Below are 17,041 nucleotides of genomic sequence, written 5' to 3'. Positions count from 1 at the left end.
TGTAGGAAGTACCGGCACTGAAGCAATAGAAATCCTGTTATTGTTTTGTCTGCTTACTCCTGTGGCAAGTCCATGTACAACCACTGGAGTTGTTCCGACAGAGATTCTATTATGATTTTGACTGCTAACTCCAGTGACCTGTCCATGTCCAGCAACAGGCACACTTCCAGTAGCGATTCGGTTGTTATTTTGAATACTCACTCCAGTTGCACCATGTTGTATAGCTGAAGGGTATACGCATAATTAGTAATGTGTAATGAAATTTTATCTTCCGCAAATAAAGAATCAAATAAATAAATAAATAAATAAATAAATAGAAAAATGGAACTCGTTTAAAGTTAACTTCTTTGGTCATTGAATCGAACAGATTTAGCCTAATTGTTTTGAAACAATGTTTTGATGAACTTAAGTAACCAGTCTTTTATTTTGCAATCATTCACAAGATTAACGTAATTCAAAATATAATTTCTTTTTCTATATAACACATTTATAATTATCTCACTGTCTTCATTAAGACGAATCCGAGTCATGAGAAAACATAAATTCAATACATTCTAAGAAAAGTCAAAATTTTAACTAAGAAATTAAGAGTACATTATACATTTTTATTTTTCTAAACCTGTAATTCTCGGCAGAAGAATTATTATCTTTTGAATACATTGAAGAACTGTATTAACCCTTGCGTTTATATTCGTAATGAACAATCTTTGATGATGAATATTGTACAAATTATCACTTTCATGCCAATTGAAATAGTTTAGAAGTTAATGAATCAAGTTGAGTTCTTTCTATGCAATGATTAGATAACATATGACTACCTCACATTTAATTATATAATGATTCTTTTACATGTTAATTTTCATTTAATAAATTGCAGCGTAAGTGCCTTGAATTCTACTACTATAAAGATTTTGAGGTGTGATAAGGTTCAAGAGAATTAAATATCTGCTTTAACACATATGATAAAATCATCACCCAACACCCCTACTTATAAACGAAGATTAAACTCTATTCTAATAAACTGTTTATATTTAGAGAAAACAGACTGGCGTACTAAAGCAATCTGAATATATTGCATTGTCAAATAGGGTCGTATGAAATTCCGTACTCGAGTAAGACATATTTCGAGGGATTTTCCTTTATGAACTCCAACTAAAGATTTCTGTACACAAAGCAAAATGGCTATATTTGGGACATGAATGTTAAAAAATGGCCATTCGCAGCTAAGTCTATAATTTATGTCATCATAATCTAAAAACGATCATAAATCTAGAGCGAATGTTTTCTGAACAAGTTGTCCATTCACAGTTTTGTTGCTTACACAGTGGTGGATTGATTGAGTGAATATACGTATCTCATTCAATTTGTAACCATCAATACTCATATCTACAGTGCTCCTTTACATGCACATTATATATCATTCGTTAATATTTAATAGATGTAGTTTTTACATATTACATTATGTTGCTCGCCTTCGAGGCTTACAAGTTTTGGAAAGGACGTTAAAAGAATTCAGTAGTTGTTGAATGTACTGTATTGTTATCCAAGGTATTATCAGTATATATATATCTCCGAATGTTTACTACTTTTTCCGGTATCTTAAACATTACTTGAGAAGAAAGATGTCCCCCACATATTAGTCAGTGGAACTTGAGGTGGAGAATTTGGTATTATCACCAATTGCACACCTCGATATTCATGCAACACAATCATCGACTAAGCAACGGAAAAGATGTGCGTTTGCCAAAGGAACTAAATTGATTAACCAGGCGTTTCACTTTTCGTTTTCTTGCCATGGGAAATGACGTACATGGGTACACTTTTAATTCACGGGAACCTAGTATCCATCTTCGACTGAATTATCTTACAATTTTTTATTTGTAATTTTCTCGCATCCAGTAATGGATAATATTTTAACTTCCCGAGTTTTATTTTTTCAATGCATACCACAACGAAATTACATAAATTATATCATAGGGTAGCGTAGTCGCTAATAACTTGCTACACGCATAAACAAAGTGCAATATTAAACGAAAGGCTATCGTGTGTCTGCAATCAAAATCCAAATAAACTTCCAACATTTACTATTTACTCCTAATGTCTACTCAATATGATATTCAGGATAGTCATTAAAAGTAGCTTTAAAACTATTATTCAATACTAATGCTTGTGAATGTAGGTTACTGCAATTAACATAAAAATAAGTAAAAACTGTTTCTTACCCTTCGCTGAGACAAACAATAAAGCCAAGCTTATAATCACAGAAGATGACACCTGAAAAAATGTAAGTCGATTATCTTAGTAATAATAATAATTCTAATAGTAGTCGTCGTATCACCATTGTCAACAAATTGTCAAAATATAGCCAAAGTCGCATGTCACATTTTAATCTGCTCTTGTGTTTACACTAATGAAGATATCGGGATATATTTTTGGGTCGAATATGGTTGGACCAAAGTTTATCACATTCGTTTCTTGTTCTTCTAGGTGTCGAATTTCCTTCTCAAAAATCAGCCCAAGAAAGAATCTCAGAACTTTCGATTTTCCAGTGATGTACAGCATTTTTTTCTCGTTCTAGAGAGATCTCCTTAATACTTGTCAAATGGATACCTGAGATGGAAACCTCATTGTTGACATTAATTTAACCGGCCTTGTGCAGTGCTGTCAAATACCAAAAGTAAAATTTCCCTAAATTTGAGCAAAAAATTCAAAATTTTAGAAATTTTTGTTGTAAATCCTCACTTGTACGCGCCAGCGTAAGCCGACTTACGACAGTCGAACAGCGGTCCTTACTGACAAAACCAGGTGCAGGCTGTTACAATGGGTTAATTAGAGAGCGCACAAAAAATCGTATTTGTATTCTAACTGTTGGTTTGTTTTCAATAGATCATCAAGCGGCATCTTTGTATGGCATCAAGCGACTTCTGGTTTCCACTATATCTTGTCAACACACTAAAAGATCTTTAGATGACTTGGACCCTATGGTATGTAGTGATTCCAGCTACAAAACTACTTGTCATTCGGTTAGGGATTTTTGTAAATTTTCACCCCTATATTTCCCTTAATAGTTTCCCCCCAGTTGGAAACACTCCAGTGTATCTTACACCAAAATATAGCCACATCTCTCTTCTAATGAACAACGTCTCTACTATATTAATCGGATAAAAGGATTTTGAGCAATAATTCAATAGCTGAAAATGTAGGAAAACGCCAAAAATGTCCTGTATCCGGAAGGATTAGGCATTGTTTTATTCTTTGTATAAAGTTAATCGCTACGCGTTTTGGTTTATAAAAATCTTAAATACCTTACGGAATGTCTTTCCTTTCAATATGTATGAATTAAAGGAATACATTTAGCTTATTGAAGAATTATAAATTCAATTACACAAAACATTATGTATTGATATTATTCCTTGAAAATACTTCGAGGTACACTTATGAAATAATTATTTTCTGAGCAAAAATAAAATAATTATTTGTCTTTTATATTAGCGCTAAAGGTTAACTGTTTCCCCTTATTTACAGCCAATCTAGATTTACTCTAATGTTCTCTTAAAGAATACTGCAAACCTTGATCTATTACGATAAGTGAACACACATATTATGTGAATAGTACATGCAATAACTTAATTATAATTAAACTAAAACCTACTACAGGATTTAAATATAAACTCGTAAAATACTTGCCATTCTGATTCTGGTTGCTTTACGGTTGTTTAATTAAGCTTAGTTTAGAATAAACTGATACTTTAAATCTCTGATTCTCATCTTATATACAGACTTTATAGGAAACAAGGAGAGAGTCCATAAAAGTAACCTTCATCGTACAGATTTCACTTCGGGATTCCAGGAAATTGCATTGAGAAACATTTTCTCTGAAGTTTGTGAGAGACATCTGTAAAATATGTGAAGATCGAAGTAAAATATTTAAAACTATGACATTCAAATTTATAGGAGAGTGTTATTTAAGAACATGACCTTCTATATGACACAATTTCATTGGGGTAATCTATGACGTGCGTTTTAGTATTAATGTACTTACGTTTTCAAATAGAAATACGAAAATTTTCAACACTCTTAGAATATCACAACTAATTGTTACTACGATTATTCAAATCTTTTATATTTAATATAATGCAATCTATTACCTCTATAATATAACATTCAATGTAGTAGATGTATTGTGATTATTTTGTATTTTCTTTCATAAGGCTTATTATTTGTCTCACTTGTTCCCCTCTTACGAACTATGCAATTCTTGTATTATATGCATTCATCACAGAGTATGCTAGTTTTAGTTTCACATTGTGAAAGAACAATCACTTGTTTCACTTAATTTGTTATATTAATAAAGCCAAATGTTATATGAGTTAAAGAATGTAAAGCTGAAATTGCTTATCAGAAATATTCATTAATGATTATATTTCTCAGGCTTACCCTCGATAGCAGTTTGAATATGAAGTGAGCTATCATTTCACAGGAGACAAGAAACAACAGACTGACATTTGTGGCCGTCTATTGTAGGGAGTAGAGTACAACCTTATTGAACCTGAAGGCAGCAGAACGATTCTAATATACAATTCTGATGATGTAAATCAATTCAATTTTTTGAAAGAGAAAATGTTTTCATAGTAATACTGAAAATGTTTTACATACATGATATAAACCACAGAATAGGAAATATATTCCATAGATTTTACAAATGTTTTCCAACGTGTTACTTGCAATCTTTTCTATTGTTACGAGAAAACGTATGAAATAAGAATATCATCCCAGCGAAGAAATATAAAGGGAAATAGAACGGATTTACTAAATAAACTTAGAAAAACAAATCGCTGTCCATCGCCGTGTTTATACTACTTATTTTAAGTAAAAAATTTCATCCAGCTCTTGTGCTAATGGGAAGGATTTTAAAATGCTGACTGCATTTCCTCTCTGTATTGCTAGGCTTATTCGTTGTATTAAATAATGTTTGCTTCTTGGGTCGCCTGACTTCTTAATTAAAGTTGATCCTAACTCATTCAAAAATTCACTGGCTTCTTTGCTAAAATGTTGAGAATTTGACATCCAATCACATTCAAACATCGATCAATGTTGAGAAATTCACAAAGAATTTTTCTTCTGAATTTCCGTTGCATTTCATAAAATAAAATATTTTAAGCGAATCGAAATTGAAGTGCTATTTGTGTAGTCACATACAGAAAAAAATTTTAAAAATTTTCATTTATTGCTAGAAAATAATGCTAGAACCCATTTCGAACATTTGAAAGATCATAGTTTCTAATATATTGAAATTTCATTTCTTATCGATAAAATGGAATGTTATAAATAGATGTAAATTTCCATAACAGTTTTCCAAGTGTATCTGTATAGAAACCAAAGGTAGCTTTTTTCAAGTTTAAGAAAAAGTCGAAAATAAGTCTCTTCAAAACAGCTGCTGCAGTGATCTGTCCAAGTACCTTGTTAGAAATGCAGTGTAGCATAACAACAAACGCTGTTTCTCTTTCATGTGATAAAAAGGAAAGGCTTAGTAAGATAAGTATAGGGGGCAAAAATTCTACTAATCCCTGTGCCCCCTGGTACTTTCCTGGTAGCCGGGGAATTTGTTTATATTGACACAAAAAATATCATAGGCAGTATCGTTTTATTTTTCTTTTATATTTACTTACTCTTCTTTTTCTTTTTTTCTATCCTTTACTTTCTTTTTGTTTAGCATTTACAATACTGTATTTGAGGGATTCTTATATACACATATTGTTTCAATATACACGGTTTCACTTAAGATTTGTGTTTCTGTCTGGACAGATCCAAACGAAATTTGGTTCGCGAATAGCACACTGTCAAACAGCACGCTCAGGGAAAGATCCGCTCGGCGTAGAAAATATTTGATGTTTCATTTCTACCCAGATCTCAACGAAAGTTAGTGTCCATGTGGCTCAGTAACAGATGTGTTCCGTAGACCTTGTAAATCGTTTTATCAACGGTCTTCTATTCGTTATTTATTTATTTCTTTATTTCTTCGATGGAGATTGAAAATAATGCTGTAAATGCGTTCCCAACTTCCATTGAGTTTCTACACAAATACTTATATAAGTTCACTATAATTTATTGTAACTGGAACTATTGTTTTATTTAACACATATTTCCTAATACTCTATCCTCAAGTTTTGCACTACACTACAAATATTCCAATACTCTGAATTAAGTTCACCATACTGAATCTATTCATCTGTCTGTATTTAATGGTAAATTACAAAATGAACTGATTATGTATGCAGATACAGATAGAATGTATCAAATTTATTACATTCTGATATATACCTGCTTTTTTTCATACAAATACAAATGAGAGATTTAAAGAGTGCCGTAAACAATCATAAATATTTTTGCGCTTCAAAAGCGTGTATTTATTAATTCTGCTCCGAACCTAGATTTACCTCTAGATGGTTTGCAGTTGCTGATGTTGATTTGTGGATCGTAGACAAAGAGTGTGGATTTTATAAAGAAGTATCTACAGTATCATCATTGTCGTTACTAACACGTGTGATATTACAGTATGATGCAAACGAATGGATGATTATATGTTTATGTAAATTTTACGTTCTACGTTTTAGCACTGCTGCAAATCCCGGGGGGATAAGGGGAATGTCACTTCCAATCTTGGAACTGAAAGGGACTGTTTTCCCAATAATCCGATTTGAAATGTGATGTTTTGTCCGATTGCAAGAAAGGATAGTGAGATGATATTGATGTTTCCCCAGAATAAGCCTCAAACCTGCCCTTTCACATTAGTTTTTCAACTTCATAACTATTTTGAATATCGCTTACAAAATATTATATTGGATATAATACTTGCTGCAAAATTTTGAATTATCATACTACTCAATTTCACTTAGTAGTTCATGATAGTTTATTACTACAAATTGATTTTTATCTCAAATTATTTTCGGACTATTCGTATAAATCAGTAATGAATGAAGTTTATAATGAAACATAGCTTTATTCACAATTATTTATTTAGAAGAATTATTAAAGAATTTTTTTGAGCACGATTTCCTTTGTTTCTAACATTGAATCACATATTTCTTTAGATTACATCTACTACTATGTGTTAAAAAATGCAGAAAGGTCAAGTTGATTTGCGTTTATCACGAATGTACCTTAAATTATGCCAGTAAAATTTAAGTTGCGTAATTATTTCCTTCATGTGGTTTTGAACTTTCTTTCCGTTCGCCTTCTAATAAAAGGATAAGAGCTCATCATAGTAGCACATTCAACGGTGCATATCTTGAAGATACAAAAAATGAACGCTTTGGTTGTAAGTAACAAGTTTCAATTAACTTAATTAATTTTTAAGCTGCTTTTAGTGTGAAATTAAGAAAAACAATAAAATGTAGAAGTTTCAGTTAAAGGATGTTTTAGACTTTAGGTGTATGGCTTGTTGATTATCACACTAAAAGAAATATTTTCTGCCCACTGAATTGGAGAATAATACAGATAATAAAGACGCATATTCTCAAGTTTAGTTTTTTTTTAATTCTTGAATGCGTTTACTCTAAGTTCACACATTATTAAATTAAATACATTCTATTCGCAATGTGTATTTGTAAAACGAACTCTGGATTTGATACGGTGCCTTCATTGCATAAGAAGTCAAGTACAACCTCTGTCTTTCTTCTTTTCTACAGATTTATTTCTTTAAGATTTTCCTTATTTGTATATTGAAGCTTGTTCCAGAATTTGAAATATTCATGTTTAGTTATTGTAAATTATACAATATTATAGTGATCGCAATGAGTCGTGAAACTTTACATAGATTTACCAATTTCACCACCCAAGAAAATGCGATGGTGTGTCAGGGTCGTCAACTCACCACCCAAGAAATTTTGTCAGTGTTCTGTCTCAGCATTTTGCCAGTGTATAGTCCAGACTTCACTAGTCGTATTTGTCATAACTCACAAATTATACTTTTCAATTCTTAATTTGCTGAAAAATAATGTTATGTATTTATAACCAAATACAGTTCACATATTCTTTACGTAATACCGCTTGTAACCCAAAGGAGTTGCAAGCGTTAATTTCTGCATGTAAGTAAGTGTTCCGATCAGAGTTTCTTTATTTTTCTCATACCTTTGAAAATGTGAGTTTATGCCCTTGTTATCTTACCAAATCGTACGTTATCAGTAGGTTTCTACGGAATAAATAGGTTTCTTGCACAGAACTAATGAGTTCTATCCATGATAATTCTCCATAAAAGATCAAAGTAAAGTGGCATTTATAGTACAATACAATACGAAATTTTCTACTAGGTTTAAAGGATTGTTCATTCTCATTCCAAGTAAATGTTAAATAAAAAATAAGAAGAGTTCTATGACAATTGCTTGTGAGTTCCTTAGAGGAATTTTCTTATATATCGAAGTGAAATTTAATAACATAATAATAGTTCTAAGTTGGCGGTCTAAAAATACATTAAATTATCTTGGCTTAAATTATTATTATTATTATTATTATTATTATTATTATTATTATTATTATTATTATTATTATTATTATTATTATTATTATTATTATTATTATTATTAAAGTTGTGTGGTGCTAAGAAGTAAAATCTACTGGAGGCTATTACAATTATATTAATTTATCAATTTACTTTTTAAGCATATGTAGCTATTCTTTCAGAAATTGATGAGAGAAGAACCTACTTTGCCTCCGTAACGTCAGCCAAGCACAGTTTTTTACCATACAATATTGCGAAATAATCTTGTTTATTGTTAAGTTTAATCTAGAGTCTGGGCGACCAGTGGTTTAATTTGTGTAGGAACTATCTTTCTCACTCTTTTAGTACTCCAGATTTCACTAAAAGAAATCGGATGTAAATTCAGTGTAAGGTAAAGCAAACGTGGAACAAATCTAGAATGCATTGGTCAGGAAGAAGGAAGTGTCTTAGTTGCCATATTACATAAAGTAGACGTTATTCATAAAAACAAAGAACGCAGCTGACTTCAAAACACACTGCTATCGGAATTGTCATTTATGAATTAATCTTTAAGAAACGTTCGAATTATAGGCAATAAAATATCATTTTTAAAATGTGAGGGCGAAGTGAGTGAGTGAACATTGAACATTTTTTTCAATTCATCAGTTTTTTATCATGATAAGTCACCTAAACTTGCAAATAGTAAGCGAACAATAATAATATCACTACTTTTGACTTAACTACGATGACTTGATTTTTATTTCGATTGAAGGGGTGATGGAAACGACAAGTTCATTAAATTTATATGCATTGTATTGGGGAATATAATGGAATAGAATTAAATTAAGCTAAATAAAATAAATATATAATCACTTTCATATGTATTCAGTTACATATGTCCTCATCCCTATTTAATACGAGAGTAAAAGAAATGTTGTGCTTAATAGAACTAACTGATTATTATGCATATAATCACAATTCAGATAAAACTATATAAATCTGGTCTGGATAGGTAAAAACTCTATTTTTAAGAATCTTGTACTTTAATATTATATCTGTAAGTGAGACATCAAAAAGCTATTTCAACCTACTAAGCAAAAAAGCCGATAAGCGAAATATCGTTATAAACAGGACAATTTTTTCAATCCTTTGCATCTCCAGTTACCTAGATTTGACTGCAGTATATTTGATATTCTTTTATTTTCAATTTTTACTTTCTATTACAGGTCTTTTTTGCTCTCATCGCTCTTGCGTCCTCTGCTTACGCAGTTGGTGTCCTCGGAGGAGTAGGTGGTGTCGACTATTACGTAAGTTTTTTAAATAGTATATACAAAATATACTCTAATATTATTAAATAAGACTGTGAAACCGAGTATGAAATATTTAGAAGTAAAACGTTATTGTAATAGATATATTGATGTTTTTAATAACAATAAGCTTATAAAAAGAAAAGAAAGCTAACCAAAACGATACATTTACTACTTAATCTTCAGTTATGTCAACATTGACTGGGTTACTAAGTTAGTCACTAGTGGTGATGCTTATGCTCCTTTGTAAAACTTTTATTATTACTTTGGTTTAAGTTATAAGTAAAACATTAATTACTGATGCTGTGCATTGTACAGTTGTAACAAAAATTGGAAATAATTAATCAAAATTAAATACACGTTTCAATGAAAAAGTCGCAAAAGGGAGATAGTTTATACATCCCTTTATACTTGATTGTGTTTGAAATTGGCAGCTTATTAAAGTAACTATACATTGTATTGGGATAAACTCGAATGGATATTGTATTAAGTTATCGTTTTATCGTTGAAAATAATATTCTTACATATTTCTATAAAAATATTATCAGGTTGCGAAATAATTGCACTGTTGTTTTCCATATGCACGTCCGACTTCAACCACAAGCAATAAAAGATATTGAGAAGACATAAATAACATGTTTTACTGTAAATAAATCGAATATTTTTTACTAGTTTATAGTGGAAAATTCAAATGGTTATTTACAGATGCTAGAATAATGTACAGTCCTAGTTCCAGTTAAGTGTTACATATTTTCGAAGATTTACGATGGGACAGGCAAGATAGATGGAATGAATATTAGAGTTTTGAGAAACTTGTTACGTTGCCTTCAATAATAATGCAGTTAGAAAGTTTAACCGATTATCTCTTGTTAGCGAAGCACGTATTTGATATGCAACTAAATAAGTGATTTTATTCAGCACAAGAAAATTTAAATATTTTACTTTTCATTTCAAATCTACAACATGTAATGCAACTAACAACTAGGAACTGTTGGTGGCTAATACTCCCCTTCTATTAAAACATCACAGATATTTGCATGGTTTGCTCATCATATACGTACATACAAAAGTCAATGTTTGAAATTTAGTACCTATTACAAAAATATTGATGAAGTAGAATAAGATGTAATTGAACCGTAGAACAGTATGTAGGTAGCTTAATTTCGGCAAAGTAACTGCAGATGGCAGTAGAATCTTGCTTATGCTTCATCAAATTCCATGGAAATGTGTATATTCTTTTGCAGTTTATTTGAAATTTACAAAATGTGACATACCATTATGCTAACCCCAAGTCAATCAGTTATATGGATACATTCATCTAGATTTTTCTTCTCAGATATACATTTCCAAATACTATTCAAATATGAAAGATCAAATATCAAGTATCAAATACTAGTTTAAGTGGTAATTCAATTCTTGAAAAGTATCTACGCATTGAAACCAAATTGATGTTTAGTGCTAAGTAATTTAAATTTAATATTAACGATCATCCACTATATTGCATTATAGTGGTGTGGTAACTATTGTTCTGTCACTAAAACTGTACACCATTGTATAACAAAGACAGTAGGATTGCTAAAGTCATAGGTCATACACTGTGTATATAGCATATACTTTACAAACATTTCTCGAACACACCTATTTTGACAACTATTCAAAATAGATCAAAATGCAAACAAATCTATTCATGAACGATATTTCGGAGTATAAACCTGATCACAAACCTACACATGCAACCAACATAAAAATTACTTTACAGTGATTTTGCAGTTTTCACGTAATTATTATTTGAAAAACTGGAAAACTACTTACTTGTTATTTTTATACTCTTTAATTTTGTTTTATTTAATATAGTTTTACCTTTTTTACCTTTTTAAGAAAGCATATTCTTTTTATTCCATACTCTTCGACACATGATGTCATTTACAAATGTAAAAAACAAAACTCCATATACCTATAGCTCCAACATATAATTTGTTTATTTACATTAACTTAAATATGAAAATTACTGTAAATGTTTCAACGAACAGTCAAACGGGAAGAATTAAGTTTCTAACGCAGTAAACCACCATGACGTTTTCATGTGTCAGTTTGATTAGCATATTACTACTGCTATTCAGATTGGTTACTCTCTTTTCCTTCTATTGAATTGTGATTTAAGGGACAGCTATGTGTGAATTATATCTGTTTCTCTAAGAACAGTGCAAGAATGTTTCACAGTTATCATGGCTTATCCATCAAGGAAGCTATACATACTCTCACAGAAACACACACATACTTCTCTTAAAATATTTCAAGTTTGATAACTTCTTAATGTTATAGATAGGACATTGGGATAAATAGTTTTCTCACTTAAGTTTCTGTAATAAACTAAAAACAATGAATTTATTTGAATTGTAATGAGCAATATATCAATATTCTTTCATGTAGGTGATTATATAACACCGTCAAGTTAATAGGTATGACTACCTCTTTCATTATGTCTGACAAAATAATAATAATAATAATAATAATAATAATAATAATAATAATAATAATAATAATAATAATACACTTTGTTAACTAGCTACAATCAGCTAAAGCAAAACTAAAGAACTTAGTTGTTATAATTCACTGACTTGGTTGTTATAATTAAATACGAAACGAGTAAATTTTAGAAATAAAAATTGTTAATCAAGAAAGCCAGCATTTATTCTGAAAATTTATTCCTAAGTCAAGACAAATGAATTGTAATTTTAAGATATACAGCAGGTATAATTTTTTTACAAGTCTTACAATCTAATATGTTTTTTGTTGCTTGATCGCATCATTATTTCACACTCTGTACCATACATTATTATTTTTAATTAATTTTTAGGGTGTTCTACTTAATTATAAGTTTCATAAAAGTTTCTATTAAGCAATTTTCTTCTGTTCTTAGGCAATTCAAGTTTATAATAAATTCTCCAGCGGTTTATGTCTTGCAATAGTAATTCAGAACTTACTTATAAAAGATAATTCCAATAAAATGTGTTTGTTCTATTTCAAATTTATTTACAAGTGTATATGTTAAACTGTTCAAGATAATTAATGCGTATTCTAAATTGGATCTAATCTACAGTCTTTAAAGAATAATATATGCACCTGTTTGACTATATTAGGACATTGATTAACGAGATAACCATATATTTTCTTCCCTTTGTTACATATGTTCTGTTCGTGTTCATTAAAAGGTATGTCAAACTTCATTTCCAGATCTCCAAAGAGATATCAACTTGTTGCAAAATTTTCGAAATAATATTTTTTCTTCATCCACTTATATTATTCTCTAATATATTAACTTTTTTAATATATCCAAAATATATATTATTTGATTTAGTTTAATTTTTTTTAAATAGTCAGTTTTTATACAAATTAAACAATTTAAACCTGGAATTGAATTGTAGAACTATTAATTAATGTTTAATATTCGTAGGCTTACCCACGATACCAGTTCGGTTACGCAGTAAGCGATGGCCTTACAGGAGACAATAAGCAACAGACTGAGGTTCGTGATGGTCCAGTTGTGAGAGGACAATACAGCCTTGTTGAGCCCGATGGCAGCAGAAGGATCGTAACATACAATGCTGATGACATCAATGGATTCAATGCTATTGTAAGAAGAGTTGGTGGCAATCTTCACGCTGGAGTCGGAGGTTATGGAATTCTTGGTTAATTTATGTAGAATTGCCAACATGTAGAAATAATAAAATCAAGGAAAAATAAATACTAAGCATCAATTATGTAATTATTATTTGCTGAAAGGAAATTCGTATTACAAGATAATCTAAATTATTTAAAATTGAACAAGAGGTATTTTTAACTCTAAGAATCAGTAAGTTTTTAATTGCCGTAGGTGACTTAAAGTTAAGCTTTAATAAGTAACTACACATTATTGAACATCCTAGAGTGCGACTTCTTATATTATATATATTATTTTGACTTCATTACAGCACTCCTAAACGTTCAATAATATATGTATATAGGCCTAATTGTATATATATATATATATATATATATATATATATATATATATATATATATATATATATATATACGTGTGTGGTGAGTATAGTTGTAGTTGTAAACTAGGATTAGGATTAGAAATTAGATTTCTAGAGTATCGGCATTCAAGGCCGTATATAAGGGATGACGTCCCTCGGCGAGGACACGATCCGATGAAAGGGAAAGAAGAAAACGACTTCCGACCAATACGTTAGGTAACATCCTGGCATGTGCCTGGTGTGAATGAGGGAAACCCAGAAAAGAACCTCTCTCATGATGGCAGACCTGAGAAAGATTTTACGCCACGAGGCACAACTAATAGTAAACTTGTGCAACCGTGATATACATAACATATTTTGAGGCCCAATCAAATAAAGTTTAAGAAATTAATTACGTAGCAAGTATAAGTTTTATCAAATGACGTATAGAACAACTTATACTACAGGTTATCCATAAAGTCTGGGTACATAGGAAAAATAACCTTTTAGTGAATTTAATGTTAATGAATAATATTTTCAACATGATTTCCTTGTTCAATGCATAAATTGATTTGCTTTCCAAACTAAAGTGAACCCGATTGAATAGATCTGAAATGGCGTCGATTTCAACAGAATGACTGCTACTGAGTACGTCTTTACAATTGACATAAAACACAGTTTCATCACTAAACAACACAGACTCTTTAGTAAAACTGATATTTTCATCCAATTTACCTGCCAACTATTCATACATCTGCATGCTTATATTAGCATCAAATTTAAGTGATGACATATTTGTAACTTGTACGGATGAAACTTCTGCTCCTCCAGAATTTTGTGGATAGTTGACCTTGGAACACAGAAAATCCGCAGATGTCCGACGAAACGACTTTTTTGTGCTAGCATAAGCCTTTCCCAAGACGGAACTTTCGTTTCGTCTGAAGTCTTTGGTCGTCCGGAACGGAGTTTGTCCGGAACGGGGTCGACCGGGGCACACCACTTTTTTTTCTTTAAACTTTGTGATTAACTCCCTGAAGGCAGTAAGACATTTGAGTTAACAATGAGGATGTTGAAGGTTACATTCTTTTGCAATTTTCACATACCCCTAACTGGACTAGTCTTTTTGGACAGAGCCATCAATCAATCTGGAAAAACAAAAACAAACTATTAGGTTTCCCTAAGTACCTAAACTTTATGGACACACTGTATATACTTGTTAAATTTATTTCTGTTGTCCATACGTCTTATCTAAATTGTATTTATCAAATTGCTACCTATAATTTGCTCTGAAATTCTGAGGAATTAATAGTACAGGTTCAAATCCTTTTCCGTTTATCTCTAGGGATTTTATTCTGAAGATTTTCTTTAATAAGCCTGGTCAGATGAGTGACATGCGCAGAGGGTGAACTGGTGGAATTTTTTTAAGAAAATCAACATTTTGATTCAAATTACATTAACAGTGATTAAACCGTAGAAAATTAAGTAATCTGAAAAATGTAGTTATACCTGCAACAGTTTTCTGAATAATAAGCAGGAAATAAAGAAAAGCAAAATAAAAGTAAATGTAAACCCCAAATAATTTAGATCACTCTTCATCTCTTTCGTAAAGGGAAATTCTAGAGAAAGGAAAATGACTCATTGGAAAATTACAATTGAATAATTGTAGAAGCATCTTGGAAATTCATACTAATTATTGTGTGGACATATTAAATAAGAAACAGTATATTATTTTATTTGATTCAATATAAATGATGGGCTTCGCAAATTGTGCGTTTATAGAAAATATTTTATAAATAAGACATGATAACAACGACTATAAATTCAACTGAGGACCGAATTACAGATACTACATTCACAGATATTAGACAATCACACGATACTACAGATTCTTTTAAATTTCTATAACGCGAAATATTTTCTTGCTCAACTGACATAATTTCCAAGCAAATGAAATAACTTTTAGAACGTTGTGATAAAAATTTCATTAAGTAAAACTATTAATGTATTATTTACTCTACAATTCCAGTTCTTAGTTCTATCCGAAATATGTCTTGCTTAAAGAGCGGTACCCACGTATGACAGTTTTCACAACTTATCTCTTCTTCAGTGTGGCTGAAAATTATATATTATTATATAATTTATTAATGTATCTCTTTTCTAATTATTGGTTTAAAGGAAATGATTAAATCTATTATGCGCAACATTTATTCATGTTGTTGAAATAACAATGTGCACTACCTAAACGTCATTCGATACAAATACAGAATACAGATGCAGATGTAGTAAGATTGTAAAAGAAACACATTTTACCGATAAAAATAAAGATATCTGGACACACATTTACATACAAAGAACACTATATGTGAGGATAGAAATGTCATGCTACTTTTCTTTACTTTATGTGTAATTTTAAGTATGATAATCTGTTCGAATTCAACTAAATGAAAAAGTTAAACCAAAACCAATAATTATTCAGGAGCAACTATCAGCTTTTATTAAAAGAAGTTGTCCTCATAGATACGGACACCACGTTTCAGACAGGAGTAATACCTTAAAGACCGTCATATAACATTAAATACTAGTCTTCATAGGACCCTGTGGTGGGAGTTAAAAGACTATTAGGCTCACTTATCGTCCGTTGTGAAACTCAAAATTCCGGTTTCGCGAAACTTGAAGCATGGTTACAATTAAAATAAAGAATATTAGTTTAATAATGTTAGCAAATTATAATGATAAACAGGCATTCTTAAATACTTTACTGATATGTGGTGGATGTTATTAGAACAATATCCTATATTACAATACATATCATTTATAGGTTTAAACTCAATATATATCATATATTTAACTCAACGAATGATACATTACTTTCTACGAAAGCTATGGGGTAATACAGAGTACCCACACCTGGTAGAGACAGCAAAGAGGAGCAAATAATTGTGCATATATTATCATTTGAACAATCCTACCTGGTGCCGTTTGTCACCCAATGCACCGTTGTCTAGCACCTTCCGGAACCTTTTTCGTGTTTGTATCATGATATAGTGCTACTATGATGCCCAAGGTAGAAGAATTTAGCTGGAGTTCCCTGCTTGTTGAGTTATGCGAAACAAGCCTCGTCGAGAAGATGGTGTGTTCCGTGCAGCAAAAAATCCTGATAGTATAATATATGCTAATCAATCGAGAAAGAGCACATAAGAAGCCTCCACATCCTATTACCCAAGAACATACTTTTCTTCTATACTCTTAATTCAGAA

At 30.8% G+C, this 17,041-nt stretch overlaps 1 protein-coding gene across 1 annotated transcript; it reads left to right on the top strand.

Moving 5' to 3' along the window:
• Positions 1 to 7,293: 7,293 nt before the first annotated feature.
• Positions 7,294 to 13,520, top strand: LOC145684889 (cuticle protein 19-like). Its single transcript, XM_081757242.1, has 3 exons — positions 7,294 to 7,318; positions 9,703 to 9,783; positions 13,238 to 13,520. The coding sequence occupies exons 1-3, from the start codon at positions 7,304 to 7,306 to the stop codon at positions 13,475 to 13,477; spliced, it is 336 nt and encodes a 111-aa protein (XP_081613368.1). The 5' UTR covers positions 7,294 to 7,303; the 3' UTR covers positions 13,478 to 13,520.
• The last annotated feature ends 3,521 nt before the right edge of the window (positions 13,521 to 17,041 follow it).

The sequence above is a fragment of the Thermobia domestica genome, chromosome 5 (genome assembly GCF_964235325.1).
Source record: "Thermobia domestica chromosome 5, izTheDome1.hap1.1, whole genome shotgun sequence".
NCBI classification, from domain to species: domain Eukaryota; kingdom Metazoa; phylum Arthropoda; class Insecta; order Zygentoma; family Lepismatidae; genus Thermobia; species Thermobia domestica.
The sequence above is the reverse complement of the archived record's forward strand: the minus strand, read 5'-3'. Positions and strand labels throughout refer to the sequence as shown.

What these genes read in the sequence shown, in the direction of transcription:
- LOC145684889 (XM_081757242.1), top strand. An exon ending in TAGGTGGTGTCGACTATTAC is followed by an intron (nt 9,784 to 13,237) that starts GTAAGTTTTTTA and finishes TAATATTCGTAG; the next exon opens with GCTTACCCACGATACCAGTT.